Genomic DNA, 22,833 nt, shown 5'->3' with positions numbered 1-22,833 from the left:
CCTTAAAGTTGAGAAAAATTGAAAGCAAATCATTATTTGGGTATATGATGCAACTCATCAGCTCTGAAAGAAATCAGATATATCAAATTTGCAAAAATTCGCTCGAATTTTTAGTAAGAATTCAGAAAGTAATTAAACAAACTAGAGCATTTTGTGAGATCGCCATGTGGTTGACCAATTATTCGAGAATGTCTTGCAAAGAATAATTTTCATCTCACATCTATTGAGCATTACAATTGAACTTAATATATAATGTTTTCTTTGAAATTATTGAGAGAAATTTGGAAATATTTCAACAAACCATTTTGAGATTCAGTGGGTGAAAAGCTACCTGATGTGATGACAAATCAGCCCAAAACGGAAATTTTAGGATTGCAGGATGCCCATTCGCTTCAATCTAAACTTTACAAAACTTATCCAATTTCTGTTCGAACAAGGCTTAATATTGAAATGCTTTTCATTTCTTATTGAATAGAAAAGTATATTGGGTGTATTAAGAAGTTTTGGGTCAATTTGAAATAAATAAGTAAAACAGGAAAGAAACAGATTAGTGGGTGAAAGAAGCTTTCGAATACCCATTATATGAGGCATTTTTATTAGCACTTCTTGGGTGGTTATTATTACTTTCTTTCCTTGTTTGAAAAAGATGAATTGACAGATAATTGAATTTATTTAGCAGTATGGGTTAAATTTTGAAAAAGAAATTCTTTAATTCAAGATTTTGAAAAATTAATTTAAAATATATTGGAGCGTTGAAATTAAGGCTTTTTTTTAATTTGCGTGTTTGCGTGAAAGCTAAAGTTAAGAATCTGTACAAACTGTACAATCTGTGCAAGAATGTGCATTCTCTACATTCACGTGAAGACAGAACAAATTCACTCAAGTATAACATGCGATCATGCGTGACGACAACGTCACAATAACCTGAAACAAGGAGATCTTGTTTTTCGAATTGTCGTTCATTTCACACCAAGATCTCCACAACACTTGGCGGCGCTCTTGCTCGTCGAAGGGCATCTAGGGAGACGATTGCATTCCATAAAATAAAAATTATTTTGTTTTTCAGATAATTTAGAAAAGTATTTATTTTTATAAAAATTATATAAAGCACAAAAAATAACCTGTCATAGGAATTTTGATCAGGTGCATACAAACGTCCCACGAAGCATTCACAATTTTTTTTTTATCTGTAAACTGTGTTATACTTACTGCTATACAGCTACATCGTAACTTTTCAACAGAAAGGTGCTTAAGGTGGCAGAATGGGAATACCCGAGTTTTATTTTTCAAACATTCCGAGTTTTATTCCAAACCGAACACACACAATCAAACATATAAGTAACTAATAATCAATGAATATTTTATCTCCTGTTGGAAATCCGGGGAACATCTATGACTCTCGGAAACAGTTTCTCTTGAAAGTTTCGGTAATAAGTCTGAGAGTTGACATTTCAACCGATATGATGTTGTCATGCCGATTCGTATGCGAATGTTGCACATGTCAACAACGCTACCTAGAGATTATCATCTATTTCCCATTCAGTTGAAAACAACCCCGACATTCCGGTAACCTTCACAAAAACGATGATTGGATACCGCATAAATAATTAGATACATATACTTATCGATGAAGAAAGATTAGGAATTTAAAAAATCAGAAAATATGGTAGCGCTTGTTTTAACTGTTCGTAGACTCAAAGCAAGATAGTCTGCTCTTGTTGGCAACAAATACTTTCTTTTACATAAAATGATTTTTGGTGGGTGTGTCAATAATTTTGAAGGAAGTTTAGGGTTGACCAAGAGCCTAGCTAAAGCGGGTTGAAGGTCGAAACCCCTTTTTTAAAATGTAGAAGAAAAATCATTTTTCTGTATTGTACGGTGACTGTACACTCGAACCCACGTACATTTGAACCCATGTGTATATCCGCGGGTTCAATCTATATGCGAGTGCTAAAACTCATGGGTTAGGGTTAGTATGTAGTATGGGTTCAAATATCCGTGAAACAAAAAAATTTCCATGGATGCAATAGTATGCAGGTGCAATTGTCGTGTGTTAAAATGTAACGGAACCTACATAGCAATTTTTCGTAGCTTCGAACGCATATTAGATCCTCAATACTCTTGAATATCCACGTTTCCCGGGTACCATGTTAGATTACTAGCTGTGATTACTAGCCCTTATTTTTTGAAAATTTCTGAACCCGAGGCTGTCGTTGGGTAAGGTGGATAGCTGGGATAGCGAATATTAAAATAATGTGATAGTTGGCTTAGGAAAGACGCTAATTTTTGAATCATTGAATGAATTATTGAGTTCACTTCAATCTTATGAAATAAAATCAGTTATGAGAAAGCGAACTTCACATAACTGAAGTTCTTGAAAAGAATTTAGGCGGGATTTTTTTTTTTTTGGAAGGATAGACAGACAGTAAGTCACAGCCGACTACAACAGTACATAGTAGTTATAAGCACACAAACCTGCAACAGTTCGAATGATGCCAGTAGTTCTCCTGCTCTAGTGCTTCCCCGATAGATCTGATACCAATCTAGCTGAGGAGGAAACTTCTTCTCATATTTCTCCCAACTCATTTTAACGAGAGGTTTCGCCATTGTGCGACCAATGTACTCGTTGTTACCCTGGATAGAAATTAAAATGCAGTTTTTTAATCAATGTCATTGGGTTGCCAATAGCAAATGAAACTATATAGGATTATGGTGATGCTTTCACTCATAACTAAATGAGAATCATACTGAGCTGAGTTAGGTTGTCAGTTAGTGCAATCACTGAAATGACAAAAGCTATTAAAACTAAATACGAGAATATCGGTCAGAGACCGAAGACTTATCGATCGCAAGTTAGGGGATCCCCCAAAACAGCGCTCTTACTTCATAGTGACACCATGTGTCCCATCACTAATTAATCAATAACTCGCTAATTATACGACATAATTCGCCCAGAATCAATAGGCTTCTGGTCCGAGATATGATGAAAGCGCATGCAAAATCTGGAGCATATTCAATCTTGCTTTCGTGAGATATCGCGTGCATCTAACAGACATACACACAGACAGACATGAAGACAAATACCTATCAACATACTTACCGATTAAAATAGATAAGTAATAATTATGGTGGTGCATTATGTGACTCACTTAAAAGTAAAAGAGAATCATCTCTGAGCATTGTCGCGAGAAACTATGGAACTCCAAAAACATCAATGTTGGACTAACTTGTACATCATAGAAGGGTTGTCGGGTGGGTCAGAATTTTCCGGTCATTGGGTGTTAAATCGATAAAATATTGATCTCGACGTTTTCACACAGGCAACCCCTGAAACGGTCACTACCCTATTTCCGGTTCGTCACAGATTGCCTGATTCACATTGAATAAGGTTCATCCGATTTTATGAGCGCAAACTTATCAGTTGTAAATTTTTATCTGACGCATCTACTACTTTCACTATGTACAAGGGTTCAAGACACCGGTAAACAGGGAGAATAGCATCCTCATTACAGCATATATCTACTGTACATCTGAACATACTCACCACGACATCTCTGTCAAATATCTCAATGATAATCACAGGCGGATCATCCCTCAGTTCCTCTGCTCGCCCGTACAACGTCACATCCTCCATAACGAGGGTTTGGTCCCAGGTCGGGTTGAGAGTCTCCTCCATCACCTGTTGGAAATTATCAACAATTTTTTAGATAAGATAGATAATTCAATTTAAATTCTGCCGAACTGAGGACAATTCAACACACACAGAACACACAGAACGGATATTTATGAAGTTGTCAAAACTTTAAAAGAGGTTTAAAACATTAGGCATAAAAGTTCTACATGGATGCGGAGAAAGCCGTGACCGACATGAGGGTTAGGTGAATCACCCTGCATTAGTCTGAGATAAATATCATATTTGCGATAATGCAGAATACACAATCATGAGGAAAATACATACACTCACACACAATGAATGATTCCCGAGGAACGACTTCCATGCAAGGGCAAAATATAGGAAGAATTTTCCGGGGGTCAAAGGTCGGGTGAACATCGATATTTGTTGTTGCCTGCTGAATCGCAAAGACACATGAAATGGTAAATGAACAAAAAGACAACAAACCTGAGTGGTGGAAGTGCACGTAGCAAAGATGACTTTTGCATAAGGATCGGAAAGACCGGAGTCATCGGCGGCGATCAGACCTCGAGCCATGTAGATGTGGCAACGAAGCTGGAAAACCTGTTTTTCTGAGAAAGTAAATGAAGCCTGAATTAGTGGAAGCATATCATGTTAAGTGAAAATCACTACTCCATAGCTTTCCCGGGATGTATTTGCATAGAAAGTGCCACCATAATTCTATATTGTTCAGTATGATTTCATCTCTTTGCATTTCGTAGAGCAGTGGACGTAACTTCACTAAGAAATAGGTCTTTTTTGCTTCTGATTAAGTTTGCGTAATACATAGATATGTAATACATAAATTACATACATATATGTAATAATATAATTCTCTATAATTTCAGTAGCTCCAGGCGTATCAAGGGTTGCCCATAACTTGGCTCGAAGATAAGTTTCCTCTAGTTCTGAGTGAGTGCGCGGAATTTTGCTCAGAGATGAGTCTTCCTTACTTCTTAGTGAGTGGACCACCATAGTCCATATAGTCTGAGTAGCTCATGGTATTTCATTGGTTGCCCGTAACTTGCACAGGGTTGAGATTTCTCTGAGTGAGTTTTGAGCAAGACAACGCAAATGTGAAAATATGGAAACGTCTCATGAAAACTATCGAGGTGCATTCTAATACAAAGTCTTTACCGAATCCGCAATGCAAAATATTTCAACAAACAAACCTTTATACGTTATGTATGTCGGGGGTGACTTTAGTCCAAAAGGTCTGGTTTGCTCGAAGCCCTCAGGTAGACCTTTCAAGTAGTCTCGCTTATGTTTGGCCAATCCAAACCACATGTACATTTCCAACTTTGCCTGAATGCTCCAACCACCCGGACCGATGCTGCGACGGCCTGGGAACTGAAAGAAAACGGAATAATAATGATTGATATAATATTAGGTCAACATTTTCAGTGAAACAAACTACCGATACCTCAACGTTTTTTGACTTTTCATCAATACTTCCTCCAAAATTTTTTTTTAGAAAATTTAGCAATTTTTTTTTATTTTTTATTATGAGGTAATAAAACGCTTACTAATGCTGTTGCTCCTCTGTTCATAAACAGAATAAAGTAGGCATTGATATCTAACAATAACTCAAAGAATCTTTCTATAGACTGACTTTGCTGTCGGAGTTATCCAAAAAAGCATACAAGCGCGCATTTAATCTATCTCGGTTGGTTCATTTGGTGAAAGGATTATTGATAGCAAGCCAGGAAAAGTCAGTTTTCAGAAAATCGTAAGTAAAGTTGTGTTGGAAAAGACTTACGAATTTATGTCTCACTGTAAATGCCGCAAAATTGCATTAAAAATCCTGCATGAGCATTTAAGAAAGACTGTGTTACGCAGGACAATACACGACAAATGAAGTCAGAAAATATATATGGGTCAATATTTTATTCATTTCGTGCAATTATAAATACGTAATGACGCGTTTGCCATGGAAACCAAAAACGTGATAATGCATTTCTCGTTGAACTTGGGCTATCGATGGCTAGACTTTTGATCGATTTTAGTTCTCAGACAAATACAGAAAGCCTTTTCAAAGTTTAAATTATAAAATTAATTTGGCGGGTATGAAAATCATAAATCTTCAAGATTTTGACCTTTCGGAGTCGTGAAATAACAAGGGCTATATTGTATAAAACGTTTGTATACAAGAAATTGACAGAATATTTTCAAGCTAAACAGATGGATATAATACTGCCAAATAATTTGTATCGCCATGGTTAATAAACAGTTATTCAATAAGTTAATAAGCAAATCCTCATCGATAAAATAGCAAGTTTGAATAACAAAACAGAAAATGCCACATTCCATGTGTTATGTGTATTGACGAGCGCACGTATGATATTTTTCATGTTATACCTTTTTCAAAAGTTTTGCTTGTATTCTAGAATTCTATATCGTTAGTTTGTGTGTACTCGAAATTTTCAAATCAACTATCGATGTAACATGAGTGCCCGTTTAAGTTTCGTTGATCGTAAATATAGTGTTACATTCCGAGTCTGTTGTGACATTTCGCCCATAAATTGCACGTACGTTGCACGTCATTATGTTCCATAAACTTTTAGGTTTTTTTAATTAGTTTGCATTTAATAATGATGCATGACAACACACAGAAGGTCAAAACGTAATCCGGTCACGACTTTTCGGAGGTTAAATATGCTTGTTGATAAATACATTATGGCATTGCTTATTCTGCATTAGGCCTTAAAAAAAATTTCCCTTGCTAATTCGAATACCCGCTGAAACTTAAAATGTCGGGCGAGGATGGATATTCTAAGCTGTTTCTGTTTCTTCTGGTTGGAATTGGTTTGGCAATTGGAAGCGCTTTAACCGTCGTCTATGTTAAGAAGTCGCCAATTGAAGCGGTGGATATCAGCGGTATACACGATATACGCCAATTTAAATGGGCACAAGTTGAGAATAAAGACTTGCAACTTGGTGAAATCATAGCGCCTGACTTACTGGGACCTGAATCTATTGCTGTAGACAGTGACGATAATCTTTATACAGGTCTAGAAGATGGACGAGTTGTCAAAATAGAAAATCCTGGAAAGGAAAATGAAAACATCACCGACTTAACAAAATCGTTCGACTATGCAAAAGGAAGCAAACGAAGCATGAAACGTCCTCTCGGTATTCGCCTACATGGGTCGAAGCTATATTTCGTAGATGCCTACCAGGGTGTGATTATGATCGATTTAAAATCTAAAAGTTTTGACGTCATTTTGCGCTACGATGACGTCACGCCACAACTAGTATTCCCAGATGATCTAACCGTCACGTCAGATGGCAAAACGATATATTTCACCGATATGAGTTTGAAATGGGCTTATGAGGAAATCGCCCTCTTTACTCTGGAAGGGGAATGCAGTGGAAGGCTTTTCAAAGTTGATGTGGAGACAAAACGTGCAGAACTAGTGCGAAATGGTTTATGTCACCCTAACGGCATTGAAATTGACCGGGACGATAGCAAAGTCCTTGTGGCCGAGCACAATCGTCGCCGTATTGCCATCATTGACACGACATCCGGGAAGGTTGTGCGACATGTTTTACTACCTGGTGGACCAGATAATATTCGTAGAAGGAAGAATGGCGGGTATTGGGTGTCGATCGTTTATCTACCTGAACCGGGACATTTCACGACATGGAACCCGGTGCATCGCAACATGATTGCAGGGGCTTTAGGAGGACAAGGTGTTATTGGTTTGTTCAACTTAAATCAAGGAATAGCCGTGAAGTTGGATGAGAAATTTGAGCCTGTAAGCATCCACTATGATTTGGAAGGAAAACTGTCGAAGGCGATCACAGAAATATCTGAACTTAGCGATGGAAGACTTGCTGTGGCATCGTTCGTTGTCCAAGGAATTCCGCTAGTGGACCCTCTGTCTTCTGACTGATATTTCCAGTCAAGCATAATACATTAATTATAGCTGACATTCATAAGAATTCTTCATATTGGGCTTGAACCATGAAATGGACTAAACCATAAAAATGTTAAATTATATATATGATTTTATGACTGCATCAGAATCTGGCATGCCTTTTTAACAAATTTGATTATCGATGGATGGCATAGTTTTGAATCATTCAGCACAATCATTTTAAAAAGTTCTACAATATACTTACAGTCAGTGCATATGGATCCCCTAACACGAAGGTCATGAAGAAGCAATAGTACAATCTACTTTATTCAATCATTATTTTAATCTTTCTTTGTTTCATGAAAGTTCATTTCAATCTTCAAATTATAAATAAAACTTATGACGTCGAAATATATGATCCTTATACTACACGTTTAATTTGCTTTGGACAGACCAGAATATGTTGGCAAGGTATATGGCAGATGTCTCTTTGTTTATGTTAGTAGCTCGGAAATAATTCGATTCCCTCTAAGACTAACTCTTATGACAGAGTCAAGATCTATTTTCAGCCAATGTATAGATAGGACATTGATTTTAGGGGACAATCTTAAAAATTACTTCAGATGCACCATACATACACTAAAAGTTTCGTGATATTTCTTGCTGAAACGCCAACTCGACTTCGCTGGGTCTTTCCAGCTGCGGATATACTTTTTATACGCAATAAAAAGTTAATTTAAGGAGTTCCAGCTATTGTTTTTTTCTGGCAACGATGATTCATACTGAGTCCTACATCACTGATATTTCAATATTTTTCCGGTCGCATCAATATGTGTATACTGTTCGAGAAAGGTTGATGTTTTGTTAAATGAAAGTCTGGTATACGCAAATCTCATGCAATATACGCAGCAGTAGTTGGGAATATCTGGAATCTGGCAACTGTCTTCCCAACAAAGCATAAGATAACAGTCAGAATTAGGCATACTATGACGCAATAATCAAAACCAAGATTTTCTATCGGGTATTCTTTCGTAATAGTCCGTACTTCTCCGGTTTAGGGTCGGTTAGTAGCATATCCCTGTCTGACTGGGATGCATTCGCAGCGTTTTTGTTTTAATATTAAAGGATTTATGCAATTGGTGGGGTGGTTACATAGTTGTAGGAACTGTTTTCAGTGTTCAGAACGCGTTTTGGATAAGAATACATGTAGCGTAGAGCAGACCCGGAAAGTCATTACATGAGAAGTAATTACAAACATTACTTTCTGGGATTAGGGTACCGGTAGCACAGATAATGGGGATCTTTTGTACACAAAGCCATCGCCGCTAATACAAAAAATGTGAGATTAGAGAAAAGCACCCCCGCCATCTTTAAAAATTAACAAATTACTAATTAATCAGTTAGAGTTAGAAATGATTTAAAAATTTTAATTTCGAGCGCAATCTGCATTCCTAACCCCTAACCCTAACTGAATAATTAATAATTACTTATCTTGCGCGATGGCGGGTGCTTTGTACAAAATATCTGATACAGGAATTTAATACATAAGTGAGAATAATAGGAAACATTCACCTATTAGGTTGAACACGTTTCAGTGTTCTGTAAGTACATTAAGCATTATAAATATTATATTATTTGCTGAAAAAGTTACCGGTATTTAAAAAGTTAACGTATAGGGCAGACTAAGAAACACAATAATGCATAAATGAGAATTCTAAATATTTGCTTGTTATTAGAACAATTTTCATAGTTCTTTCGAGAAAAAAAAGAGATTCGAATGAAGGTACCGGTAGCCTGGTATAGAAGGAAGTTTCATTGAAAATAAATCTACATAATCATTGATTTAATGAAATATCAAGAGATAGTGAAGTTATATGGAACAAGAGAGCGATGCTCAAATATATGGGCATGAAGTGGTACGGGTATGCAGTCAGTCACAGTAGCCTGCCAGTATCGCGTTGTTCACGACTTCGCGGGCCACAAGAAGGCGGAACCGGAAAACGAGTAAGAAATTTTGAAATAGATAAAAGTTATAGCCTTCTAGCAAAAATACATTCTGTGAAACTGAAAATTTTAAAGCAATGGGTCTAGTAGTTAAAGAAGGAAATATTTTTTCCATACAGTAGCGACAAAAAGGACAAATACCAACAAGATGATCAACAACAATATAATATTAACAAAACGATCCACTTCGTACTCAATAATAGATGTGAATTACGACCTAGTGAATACTTAAAAACGCAGAACTCGAAGCAGTTCAATTCAATACGAAAACAGGTACATGAAGTTGAGAATAACTCACAATGATTTTGCGCAGAAGTTCGCGTGCATGAATACGCCACGGCAGCAATTTAGATTTCTTTATGCACGTTTGCTTAACGCAAATGTCGCGAGACTTGACTTACTTGGAGTGTGAAGATTTTTGACAGAACATTTGGTATTCTCTTTTGCATTAGGCAACCAATGCAAGATGCAGATCCTGCGCCCCCGAGTTATAAAGTGGATATGCGTATCTGCTGACAACGTGCGATAAATACCGAATTAGGTCACTGAACACAAGCGGAATGGAAAATTTATGATTATAGTTGGTGTTCTTGCCTGCCGGCTACGTCAGAGCCACTAAACTATATTATATTATAAAATGACTTTAAGTAAGATGAATTGATCAATTCTTGCTGCAAGTTTATCGCAAAGCTCATTGCCTGAAGCATTATTTCATATTTTTAAACAATATTTGTTATGCTCAGTCAACTGCGGCAAACACGCAGCCGTCTTTTCTTTTTACCAACTGACTGAAATTACTACGTCAAATGTCGGTATCCGTGAGAGAGAACCGATAATGTGCGGAACACGACAGGGCCAGACTAGAAATATGCACAAACCCGGTCGCGGTTAGTTGCTTCGAGCGTCGAGGCAAAAAATATTTTGAAAAGTCGGCAAATTGAGATTGTAACAGCGTAAGAATGCAGCGAGAACAGGGACTTCGTAAACGCGGGCCGCCGAGTAAATCAACTACAACTGATGTGAGGGCAGGGTTCTCTGATACGGAAAAGAGTACGAGTGCTTGTCAATCGTTTCTGAAAGTTGTTTTTGTATTCGTTTTATTACTTGTAGTCTTCCTATGCATCGCCTATGCAAGGTCTCCGATTTCTGCTATTTCCATTAGCGGTATACACGACATTCGACAGTTTGAATGGGCGCAAGTTGAGAATCAAGATTTGCAACGCGGAGTACGAATTCTACCTGAACTGATTGGACCTGAATCCATCGCGATAGAAGAGCATGATAACTTGTACACAGCACTCGCTGATGGACGGATTGTCAAAATCACGAATCCCGGTAATAAAGACCAAACCGTTACCGACTTAACGAAATCGTTCGACTATGCAAAAGGAAGCAAACGAAGCAAGAAACGTCCTCTCGGTATTCGCCTACATGGGTCGAAGTTATATTTCGCAGATGCCTACCAGGGAGTGATTATGATCGATTTAAAATCTGAAAGTTATGACGTCATCGTACGCTATGATGACGTCACTCCATCACTAGTATTCCCAGATGACCTAACCATCACATCAGATGGTAAAACAATATATTTCACCGATATGAGTTTGAAATGGTCTTATGAGGAACTCGCCCTCTTTGCTCTGGAAGCGGAATGCAGTGGGAGGCTTTTCAAAGTTGATGTGGAAACAAAACGTACGGAACTAGTCCGCGATGGTTTATGTCACACAAATGGAATCGAGCTCGACCGCACTGAAACTCATGCTATTGTGGCCGAGCACAATCGGCGCCGCCTTGCAGTGATAAGTCTCAAATCGGGGGAGGTTGTGCGACACGTTTTGCTGCCTGGTGGACCAGATAACGTACGTAGAAGAAAAGATAGGGGGTATTGGGTGTCAATTCCTTATATGCCCGAGCCAGGACATTTTGCTACGTGGCACCCTGTGATTCGTAACATACTTGCAACCATTCTAGGCGAACTCGGAATTCTAGGATGGGTGGATTTAAACCAAGGAATAGCCGTGAAGTTGGATGAGAACTTTGAGCCTGTAAGCATTCACTATGACTTGGAAGGGAAACTGTCGAGAGCGATCACAGAAATATCTGAACTTAGCGATGGAAGACTCGCTGTGGGATCTTTCATTATGAATGGGATTGCTTTGGTGGATCCATTGCCTTCTGACTAAAGCATCACTACATCTATAACTCTATAGTCTCTTGCAACGTTTCAGTGCTTCGGGCCCCCTTGGAAATATTTATATAAAGTCGTGAATCTTTCATAATAGAATTAGTTATGTTATTTACAATTGGTCTTTTCTAAGGCTTAGCTTACTGAACACAGTAAATGCCTCGAAATTGTTATAAGTTGTGATCTGTCAGTAACATATGCAAAAGCTACTAAAAAATAAATGGCGACACTAATCCTGATTGTGGGGCAACGTAAATGCCGGATAAATAATAAAAAGATTAAATGAATGAACCTTGTGTTACTTTGTAGACTAGTTTATGAAGTTTTATATCGAGGTATTGCTGCTAGATTTGCAATGAAATGATTTCACCATTTAACTGACAAATCAACCAGTTAACCGCTGTTGGTTTCGAAAAAGTACTATACCAAGGTAGTTTGAATTCAACATTATCATCCAATATTGAATTCGCTGATAAACATTGTACCATACCACGATTTTAGGACTTTTCCTTTTGTCATATTTATTACAGAACCTTCCTTTAGCTATTTAAAACCGTAATCCATAAGTAATATTTTCCCGATATGCAGATTTATTCTTGCAAGTTAGAATCTATTAGTGTTTTATCATTTCAAGCTTTGTAGTTGCAAATAGTATCCCAACTCACCCTAAGGAACACAGTCTGCACTTTCCCGCAATGCTGGCCCGATTCCTCTTCTCTTATGGAGTACAGGATCTTCCTCGCAGGTATCCTGGCGTACGCGACTCTCTTCATTCCACAAATCATCCAAAGGAAAACATCTGGAACGCTGGATTGTGGCTGAAATGGGAAAGGACTTTATCAGTGTTGGTAGAAGTGACCCCGAATTGCGGGTCATTTAATCTCGAATTTAGGTCAATCACTAGGTTAGGTCTCATTGGTGGTTAGATGGCGACGAATCCAAATCATCTTATTTATAATTTAGATGACTCGTGTCTTTGATAGTTGGTGTCTCGGGCCGAGTCAATCACTGAGTTTAGTCTAAGGCAGAGGTGGCAAGGTTTCGAACCAGGGGCCAAATATTTTGCCCACCTGGACTGGCGGGCCATGTGAAGGTGACCAGTGGTGGGATTCAAATATTTTGTCAGCCGGTTCCATCACAAAAGTCATATTTTTCAGCCGGTTCTGTGACAAACAGAACATTGACAGTAACCAGTAAAGCTAACCGGTTCGCTGATCTCATAAAATTCCGCGAGACGGTTCTATAGAACCGGTGCAAACCGGCTGAATCCCACTACTGAATGTGACGTAAAAAATTACATTTCATGAACAATATTTACAGTGTTACAAAAGCAAACGTGGAAAACAATAGGCCAAAACTAAATTTAATCTCAACAAATTCGTTGAGCTATTTTTAGCTAAAACGTCGAAATTTGATTTTAGATTAGTTGTAGCAGCATCAGGCGGGCCGGATTTGGCTCATGTCAGCTCTAACGGGTACTTTGTTGTGTCGATGTTGAGTAAAAAAGTTCCCAAACTCAGAGTCACGGCACATTCGAGTTGAGCTAATCACTGAGTTGCATCTCATTATAGGTTAGTTGGGTATATTTCATTTAGACGACTCAGTGGCTTTAGATTCTTTGATAAATGATGACGCAAGCCTAACTCTGAGGTCTGCGTGTTGGGCAGCGTTGACTTACATCATCAGCCAGAAATTTTATCCGGTTTAGCAAAATCTTGACTCTTGCGTGTTTGTCCTTCATCGTTGAAGGTTTGATTTGTTTCCTGATCTTGCGGGCTTCAGTCGTGATGTTGTCCTGGAAAAATAAGAAATTTCAAGTTGAGCAAAAGTCACAGGTAATCATGTAAAATGCGAATAAAACAAAGAATGAGGCGGAAGAGCCATTTTGTAGCCAACACACCTTCACTATGGTTCTGTACAAGCCATGTCATATCCATGACTTATCAGTGAGACTCCTTACAGTTACAGGGGATGGATTTGTAACCACCGCCCCAACATATGACTACCGCTTTAACCACTCTTACAAGCTTCGATTGTTATATTGTCATGGCAAAATGCGAGTGCGTGTAAAGTTGAGTGAAATGACAGATAACCAATCAAATGAATCGCTACGTATGCGGCGGTTATTAAGTATAGAGAAGCTAGCTTACTTTTTGCTAGGCGAATTCGCTCCAAATATGGCGGGAATTGGGTTAGCCCAAAAATACTGGAGCCTTAAGCACGAAAGCGTGTAAGTTGAGAGTACAAAGACGAGTAATCCAATAAATACGAATAAAATCATCAAATACATTTCATCTGAGCTTATTTTTCACTAAGTATGTTCACTTCCAATACGGCTTCGTGTGACAAATCACTGATATCGTCACCCAAAGTATTATTGCATTATATTTATTGAGTTGGTGGGCGTAGGGCTAGCCCGAAAACTGTAACTTCTTACGAGGTGAATTGCAGCTTGTACAGAGCCTTGTTCCGAGTGAAGATGTAAAAACGGTTAAGACAATCAATTATCAGCCATGTAATCAGCTAAAGTGAATTAATATGTTCGAGCATGCAGAACAGATCTCTGTCAAAGCAGCCAATGATACGCGAAAAGCTCTTTCACTCTCTTTGTTACTCCTCGGGTGTGGTGGTTTGAGACAGAGATATTTAACGATGACAACATAGAGAAGTGTCACGCCTTGACAAACTCCTTGACAAAGGCTCTTTTATCCTATTCGTTACTCCTTGGGCGAGGTGGTTCGATCCAGGGATATTTAATGATGCCAACATAGACCAACGCTTTAATTATCAAACAGGTCACCGTGCCCACTATGAGCTACTACGCCATCTCGCTCACTACTTAAAAGGTAAAGAAGTTCACTACGCACCATTTCTCTTAGGCAGAGTTTATTTCTTTCTTTATCTAGCCTTGTCCTTCCCAGGGCAGCTCCGCCCCCAGATTCTGTACCTTTAACAAGCCTAGTGTATGACGCACACCCATTGGCTAATTCTTCGACCACACCCCTTAGTCTTCTATGAGGAGCGTCTTGGTCTGTTTTCAGCATTTCCTGGACGTCTTGCAGGCCTTCGTCCTGTGGAATAAAATTAGTTTAACACGACGTAATGAAAAAAGCGGAATTTAAATTAAAATATGGGATCAAGTTCGTTATTTTGCTATACCTATAAATGCTTAAATTAAACAGAAAGTAACATACTATGCTGCCATGCCTAACTCTTTTTAGGCGCTTTTCTACTACCACCCTCAAACAGCCATTGGCTACGTTAAGAGCTATTAGTTTTGGGAGGACTGGAATCTTTCCGGGTTTACATCATCGCTTACTCAATTTATTACACCCTGTATTCAATACTGCTTTACTAATGCCAAACAATGTTAAAACCTCACCAGTTTATCAGCAATCTTGTGCATGATGTTCGAATTGTACATTCTGCGTTTCTGGTCGTGCCATTGACTCGTGATGTAAAGGCAGGGTTTCTGCTCCAGGAAGGGTAGATGGTAGTAGTAGCTGTGAACAAGAGAGTGTAAAATTCATAAAAAGAGAGAAAAAGTTGATAAGGCGAATGACACCGTGAACTACGACCAGTGTGGAATTAGAGAGCAAGGCCGATAAACAGATTGGTCATTCAGGGTGTCCATAAAGTCTTTTCACAATTTCGGTATGAAGTCAATTCTCAATATATTTTACCCAGGTTTGTTGTTTATCATTCAATACTAATTGTAAAAGTTTTTCACTCAATCCAATACCTCTGTGAGGGCCAAAACAATATGTGGTACCAATAAATTGCCGAAAAAAATAGGACTCTATGAACAACCTATATATCAACCAGAGGCTCTAATTTGATTACAATTGGCCAGGCATGCGTTGCCGTGTCCGTGTTAAACATGGAATCAGTTTATCAGCTAATGACTACGGATAGAGGTTGAATGGAGCCGTAAACGTTTATAATAAGTGAATGTACTCGTGACAGTTCAAGGATTCACGAGAGGATGGGCACGTCAGGAAATAGACATTTGGAATTTATGTGGATTATATTTACAGGGTTGGAAAGAAATTTTATTTAAGACGATATAGCAAGTGTCAGTGGATCACAGTTCACTCACTACCGATGACAATCTAGTCCTACACGATTTAGTAAATTTTTATTTGAGTTAATCTAATGGTTCTTCAATATGCCGTTCGTACAGCGAATAGTAAGTTAATCCCTACCTGTCTTTGTCTTTGGTGATAGGAAGAGTTGGTGACGTCATAGATCTAACGTCAGGTTCTTTGTCTTCCTGTATTTTGATTCCTTTCAGTAGGGATGTTGTTTCTTCGTCGGACTCGTCCGAGTCACCGTTAGATCGAGTCTTATTGCTGAGGTTCTGACCATCAATGACGTTGCCAAAATTGCCTGGAAGGTTGTGTGACATTAATTATAGATTATATTTTTCCCTCACCCTGGCAGTTAGTTGTTTTAAGTCTTGTGGAGACTACTATCTGTAGGAATTACCAATTTGAAGTTATTAGCTCTCAGTTATTAGCAGCTTCTTTATCAGTCCCATTTCGATTTTCAATTGAGAGCCATGGACCTTACTTCAAGCAAACTTTTATAAAAAAAAAGTAAGACATAGAGAATAAGAAATAAGCGGAATGCAGATCCTACCAGGTTGATAATATTAGAGAACGGTATTCTCGGTTGTAAATATCGGTCTATATCAATATAGAATAACCAATGATTGTCGAGATTGGGAAATGACGTCACCTATATATATTACGTCATCATTCTTTGGCAATATCTGTGTCCTAATCGGATGATTTTGCGTTTCACTCCGAATAGGCCTCTGTAGAAATATCCCCCATATCCGTAAGAAGCTACCTTTGTGGGAGTGCGGTTTGAAATCAAGATTTTTAACCCGCTACCCCGATATAGCCACGCCTACTGGTCTGACACTCTGGCCAATAGGCCATCGTGCTCACACGTATGGAACATCCTACGGAGAAGAAAGTTGTTGAGACGGCTTGATCACAGAATAAGTCTTTATATTTATCTTGATCGATCTTGATTGACGAAAAATCGATAAAACGGCCTAATGATAGGATTTCTTGTTTGCGCTGATGGAGAGTTATGACTAGGGCTGGGCATTTCGAATCGAATATTCGAATCGAATCGAATAGTAAATTATTCGAATCGATTCAGAGCTAAATTTCGAATCGCCGCCATCTTGTTTTTATCTTTCCGCTAATGGTCGAGGTGAATTCCCCAATTTTATTTTCATTGGAGTCATATCTTTTCAACGAAATTCTAACATATGACTATTTTCTGTAGTGAGTTATTGATAAAACGTGTTTGTTATTCTGTGTGAGCGCTCAGTAATCTATCTGGGTGATTTATTCTATCTCTTCGGTAATTCATTTGTTGAGAGGACCAATTACTATAATAAAATCGCTTACAATTATATATTTTCAAGTATTCGAGATTCGATTCGATTCGAAAAATATTATTCGATTCGATTCTGAAATCACAAGGTATTCGAAAATGCCCAGCCCTAGTTATGACCATAAGACGGCTTAATCACGGGATAGGATTTCATATTTAACACAGGTAGATGAAAGCCGATAAGTCACTCACCAACAGTTAATTCGAATGAAATCTGTTTATCCTGCAAAGTTCGACTGACCATGTTCGCTTCCAATATCGAAGTGAAGAGAAAGAAATCTTCAATTCTGCCGGCACCAAGCTGTTGGAAAAATAATAGCTTGTTAGTGTTTTAATTTGCCGTGGATGTACTTGGGTACAGTATCATAGCAGTGCTTTTATGTAATCGATAGTAAATCTCTGGAAATGTTGGCCAAGACATATTTATTGATCTCCGAATCGACCTAGATATAAGTTCGGGAAATATTTGTTGGTATCGCTTGGTAAATTGTGTTGGTGCCAAAAAATTGATAAAAACTACTAGCAGTTAAAAATAGTTTTTGCTCACGCTTTTTATTTTCATTTGTTTTTCAAAGTTTATCAGGGCCGAAGACCTAGAGCCGAGCTATAAGATGACAGTGATTCAGTTTGGCAAACTGTTGCTCAACGTGTATTTTTAATTTTATTGTAGCCTTTTTATTCATGCATCTGCACATTGGTGGCATGATATTTCAAGGTCTTACCTCCGACAGTTGCGGAATCGTCTCGACCTCGACAGCGGAGGATCCTTGTCCATCTGCTGCGCTCATGTCAACAAGCTGGACCGACAACCCGATTAACATTCGACCCCTGAAGAAGAAGTGAAGGATGGTTTTTCCGGGTTGCTAAGATGTGAATGTACCAGGGGTACTGCTCATGCTACAAAGTGGGATATTGCTCGGCGAAACAAGTGCGAAAAGTTTTTTTATAAGGCGTTTCCATATCTTTGCTCTAAAAATGCTCTAAACAAGCAGCCAACGATACGTAGCTTGCTACAAATACCATGAGATGACAAGAATCTTTTCGGTTCAACATCGTCACCAAACCTAATTGCATGTTGTGTGTGCATGGTTGTTCGAACCACGAATGCAACAATAAATTTACAATCAACTCCCTACTTTCGGTTAAAAAATACTTTTTATTATGACTTTGGCTTCGCAAAGAACTAAAATAAAGAAAAAAATCTGGCGTACACACAGCTTTCCAATAGAATGTTAACAAAGCTTGTTAAACTCAAAAGTTTGACTTTTATTATTAACACGAAAAATCTGAAAAACGTCCCACTTCGGCCCTCTAGACTGGGGAATTCAAAAATTTGATTGCAGAAGCCATGCTAAACTTCATAACTCTTGTTTGAACCTGTGACCTTTAACCCGATCTGGGCACAATATAAATACCTGAAAGCGACTCCTTCTCCGAGTCCTGCATTGAGATCGGAATGCTCGTTTACTACGGTATAGTTACGTGGGCTACCGTACAAGTTCACATAGGTTGGTCCGAACGTTGGGAGAAAACCTACAGCAATTGGTGATAAATAGAAGATTAATTATTATGAAAGTAAAATGGTTAATGGTTGAAATGGTTAAGTATCTGACACTAATTATCATCATTTGAAATTGAATGCCTTATATCTTTCACAGAAAAGTAATTCCTTCCTGTTTAAAAACCGTTTAGCTGGTGTCTAGTAAAGCGCTTCAGAGTGTATGGGTATCGAACTAAAATTAGTTCAATTAAAAATTGTCATGTCGGGTCGCTCGTGTTTTAACCTAAACATAAACTCATGACAAAAATGTTACTTAAGAGGGTTCTTGTAATGAAATTAAATTTATTTCTCGGGTCACACATTCCTATTTATAGATAAAAACAAAATATCAAATTTTGTACAAAATAATGTATATTCCAACATGTTAGCAGGCAAATTCATAGGTTATAAATGCATGCTGTTGTGATTTGATTAGTATGATGAAACAATAGTGATTGTTATGGCATAAAGTGAAACAAGGAATCATTCCTGAGTCCTGAAAAGCATGCATCTGTAATTAATAAACGCTCGTAATATAAAGGCTGTGTGACATTGTAAATTGTGTCGAGGCAAAAATTTAAAAATAAATATGATATATTGGTAGATTACCAGTGGCCATATTTGAATAAATGATTTATATTAAAATTATTTTTTGAAGGTTGAAGCTGTAAACAAGACTGCAGAGACAAGTTTGACCAATTAATAGAGTCGGATTTGACTCTTGATACAACTACAGCATAAAAAAGATTGGCAGCAAAGATTACGGTGTTCACAAGTTCTTCATAGTTCAAATTGAGAAACTAGAAACTTAACAATTACATACAGATAGATAGTGAGTGCAATGATTGGATTCACACGTGAACAACAACAAACTTTACCGAAATGAACTGATCCGACGAAATCCCGATAAAAGAGAAAAAATATCATAGTTAGAGTTTATCAAAATAAAAGATTATTCTGTATATTATTGAACACGGTAGTGTGTGTTGAACACGAATTGAACCTTTGGATCGTTTCGTTGTTGTTGTTCCAATTGTTAGAATTTTTTCCTATCGTTGTGAAAATTTTTTTTTTCTTTTTCATAAAATAAAAGGATTGTTTCTAATTTGTTTTTGTCTGAGAAAGAGCTGATATGATCAATGCTCTGAACCAGTAGTTCTCAAGCTTTTTAGCTTTTTTACCAATCGGTAAAACTTCAAAACTAATTTTCACACATAATGTGTACAAAAAATCAGCAGTAATTTAATGACTTTGTCACTTAGGTCAGGATTTTCTTTTCAAGCGATATCCAAAATTGTGACAATAACAATGGAAATGTTCTTCATTATGACATAATAGAAGTAACAAAACACAACTTTTCGGGGGTAACTTTTCGGGGCTTGAAAGGGGCGTAGGATCTCTGACCAAGTTTGGTTCAAGAATTAAAACTAATAATATAAATGACCAGGCCATCACGACCGGTAGCAACAGTGACGTGGACCGGCGGTTGACAACCACTGCTCTAAACAAGCATTCATTCATACTGGAATAAAATCATTTTTTGATAAAGCATTAGAGCAATGCTCAAATATATGGGCACAAAAGTTAAATGACTGACGTTGCGATCGCAATGTCAGCAAAAATGCAGCCTAATGTAAATAGAATTGTACCTAATTGTCATGTGAAAATTTGTACGTAAATTTAGAAAAACAGAGAAATTATGGTGAAATATCCAATCCGTAAAATTAAAGGAGAAGCATAGGATTTGATTCGTAGTTTATTGTAAATAAAAAAGAATTCCCACAACATCAAGACCACAACAAGAACAACCACAACAATTTAACAGAAAGATCCATAGGTTAATATCGTGGAATGGACAGAGAGACGTGTAAAGAATACGAAACAAGACGTGATATCAGTAGCTAAACCTGCAACAAAGCAAAAATATGTAAATGTTTTGTGTCCTACACATTCAGTCGGATGTCATAAAAATGTTCCAACACGTTTTCTGAAGTTAGAATAAAAACCGTTTCACAGGTTCCTGTATGGTTTTAGTCTCTGCATCTAAGTTAGTTTCGCAGTCCGATTACTCACCTCGAAACTTTGGTTTAGCTGTGCACAATAGGCGGTGTGTGGTTGTTAGATATGCAAGCGTTAAATGTGCTATGGCAAGTTAACTGTTTCGTTTTTTTTTTTTTTTTTCAATTTTGTCCCCCCCCCTCCTATCATCGTGATTGGGTCACCGAATGATTGTAGTCGTGGCTCTACAATTCTACGCTAATTAACTTCAACCAGGGCGGCCTTAGGTCGGTCGCTACTACATGAGCATGGACTATTTCGATTATAAAGAAATTTCTTGTATCCACATCTCTAATCAGACAGAGATAGCAAAATAGGATAACCAAATCAAACAACAGTCAACGATAGCGCCAGTTTTTTTTTTTCGAACACCGATAGCGGAAGAGCCAGATTGCCTATATTGAGCAACCTTTTTCCGGCAAGAATTTTTCCTATCTCCGGTGTGATTCAACTGCATAGGTAAGAAGATTTCTCGTTAACTAATGGCAAATGCTTTAAACCTATGCGCATGGATCCATCCACCGATATACAGGGTGTCCAAAAAGTTTCGCCCGATTATAAAGTCTTCATAATCAAATGTTATTATTTTTTCAATTTTAAATTTTTTTCATAGTCAACCTGTTTCTAATTGGATGTAATAGATGTTGAATGTTGTAGTCCCCATTTATCATACTGGTTGTTTATTCAAATTTGAACTTGGCAATGCTATGAAATTGGGCGGAACTTTTTGGACACCCTGTATGGTACAATCAATGAGAGCTCTTGTTATAACGGGCAACAGTATAACTATTCTACTGGCATATAAAAATGTTTGCGAAAGCTGTCTCCATTGCAAAGCTTTAGCCACTATTATATGGAGACCACACTTTACTATGCATGTGCACCATTGGTTATGGCGAGTAAGCATAAAAAGATGTTTAGTTACTTGACTGATGACACCTACACCCAGTACTTGACTCTATCCGTTAGTTGATTGCGTTTAATTTACACTAAACATGGCTTTAGGCACCGGTATAAAGTATATTGTTATAGCGTGATAACTAAGCAACGTGATGTTACTTCATGCCACCGGCTTTTACCCGGGTTTCTCTCGACCAGAAGATCTCCGATTTTCATTCGTTTCCGGGGATGTCTATGTGAGTGCTTGTTCGCCGGTGCTTTGATAAATTTCAATTTTTAAAAAGCGTTAAAAATGTTTATAGATAAACAGACCTGACTACAGTTGTCCGATATTTTTATACAAAGTTGAAGTGACTTTCCTGACTGTATTGACTTAAATTGATTTAAACTTGTGTCAATCCCTATATCAATTCATTAGCTTTCGTCATTTCGGTGATTGCCCATAAATTTACTCAGTTAAGTCTCATTTACTCTCGTGTGAGTGCTACTATATTCGAATAAGTCCCCCTAACATAGACTTTTTTTTTATGAAATTTTGTCCAATTAAGCTTCTACCAGGGGAAATATCTGTATAATGAAATAAATTTAATATAATACAATTAGTATAACAAAATTTTGCCTCTTTTTCGAGTACAATATATGAACTTCCGTGTTCCGGGGTCAAAAGCTCACCTCGATCTCCCGAATTTGAAATTTTATCAAGATCAAGAAAGGTCGTTCCAATGACGCTGTTCTTTATGTTGTCCTTGTCCCTGAGTTGGACCTTGATTCGTTTGGAGAGGGGAGGGAATAACTCAGTGAAAATTACTTCTTCGTTCCAAGATGGCTCGTACGAATGTTTGCGAACAGAAGTGCAGCCCTGTGTAAATGAATTTGGTGTATTCAGGTCATTTTAGGCCAGTAGTTCCTAAAGTCGATTGACCGGGGGCCAAAATTAGAATATGAAGGTATTCGCGGGCCAGGAGAGCGGACCACCCGCAATGGACCGTTACCGGTACGTATAAATAAGTTACCGAACTGAACTATTACGAATATACATGCTTAAATAGTGATAATTACGTAACAATTAGCGGTATGTAGAACACAAAAGGCAAAAACATAAAGTGTTAAACTATTTCGCTTGAGTTCGTGCCTTATTCAATCGTTACGTGGGCCGTAATTGACCCATGGGCCGCGGTTTGGTAACCAGTGTTTAAGG

The 22,833-nt window shown here is 37.8% G+C and overlaps 3 protein-coding genes across 10 annotated transcripts in view; 2 read left to right on the top strand and 1 right to left on the bottom strand.

Moving 5' to 3' along the window:
• The window catches only part of LOC120325661 (otoferlin-like), a 166,990-nt gene that overhangs the window by 115,942 nt on the left and 28,215 nt on the right, over window positions 1-22,833 (bottom strand). For 4 of the 8 annotated variants that reach the window (XM_078112211.1, XM_078112210.1, XM_078112212.1 and 1 more), the window contains exons 12-26: window positions 22,308-22,494; window positions 21,815-21,892; window positions 18,553-18,670; window positions 17,860-17,965; window positions 17,330-17,438; window positions 15,928-16,111; window positions 15,105-15,225; window positions 14,590-14,793; window positions 13,401-13,517; window positions 12,388-12,540; window positions 4,846-5,023; window positions 4,121-4,245; window positions 3,545-3,679; window positions 2,476-2,634; window positions 925-1,017 (exon numbers count right to left, since the gene is read on the bottom strand). In XM_078112211.1, coding sequence (XP_077968337.1) covers window positions 925-1,017; window positions 2,476-2,634; window positions 3,545-3,679; window positions 4,121-4,245; window positions 4,846-5,023; window positions 12,388-12,540; window positions 13,401-13,517; window positions 14,590-14,793; window positions 15,105-15,225; window positions 15,928-16,111; window positions 17,330-17,438; window positions 17,860-17,965; window positions 18,553-18,670; window positions 21,815-21,892; window positions 22,308-22,494 — 2,067 coding nt within the window. Of the gene's footprint in view, window positions 1-924; window positions 1,018-2,475; window positions 2,635-3,544; window positions 3,680-4,120; window positions 4,246-4,845; window positions 5,024-12,387; window positions 12,541-13,400; window positions 13,518-14,589; window positions 14,794-15,104; window positions 15,226-15,927; window positions 16,112-17,329; window positions 17,439-17,859; window positions 17,966-18,552; window positions 18,671-20,750; window positions 20,769-21,814; window positions 21,893-22,307; window positions 22,495-22,833 lie in introns of all 8 variants that reach the window. The other 4 variants (XM_078112214.1, XM_078112216.1, XM_078112215.1 and 1 more) reach the window with 4 other exon arrangements.
• On the top strand, window positions 6,350-7,569 carry LOC144421936 (adipocyte plasma membrane-associated protein-like). Its single transcript, XM_078111541.1, has one exon. It carries the CDS (start codon window positions 6,424-6,426, stop codon window positions 7,567-7,569), a length of 1,146 nt encoding a protein of 381 aa, XP_077967667.1. The 5' UTR covers window positions 6,350-6,423.
• LOC120325668 (adipocyte plasma membrane-associated protein-like) lies at window positions 10,289-12,007 on the top strand. Its single transcript, XM_039391762.2, has one exon. The coding sequence runs from the start codon at window positions 10,497-10,499 to the stop codon at window positions 11,718-11,720; it is 1,224 nt and encodes a 407-aa protein (XP_039247696.2). The 5' UTR covers window positions 10,289-10,496; the 3' UTR covers window positions 11,721-12,007.

This window comes from Styela clava, chromosome 4 (assembly GCF_964204865.1).
Source record: "Styela clava chromosome 4, kaStyClav1.hap1.2, whole genome shotgun sequence".
Classification (NCBI taxonomy): domain Eukaryota; kingdom Metazoa; phylum Chordata; class Ascidiacea; order Stolidobranchia; family Styelidae; genus Styela; species Styela clava.
This window is presented reverse-complemented; position numbering and strand designations above follow the sequence as displayed.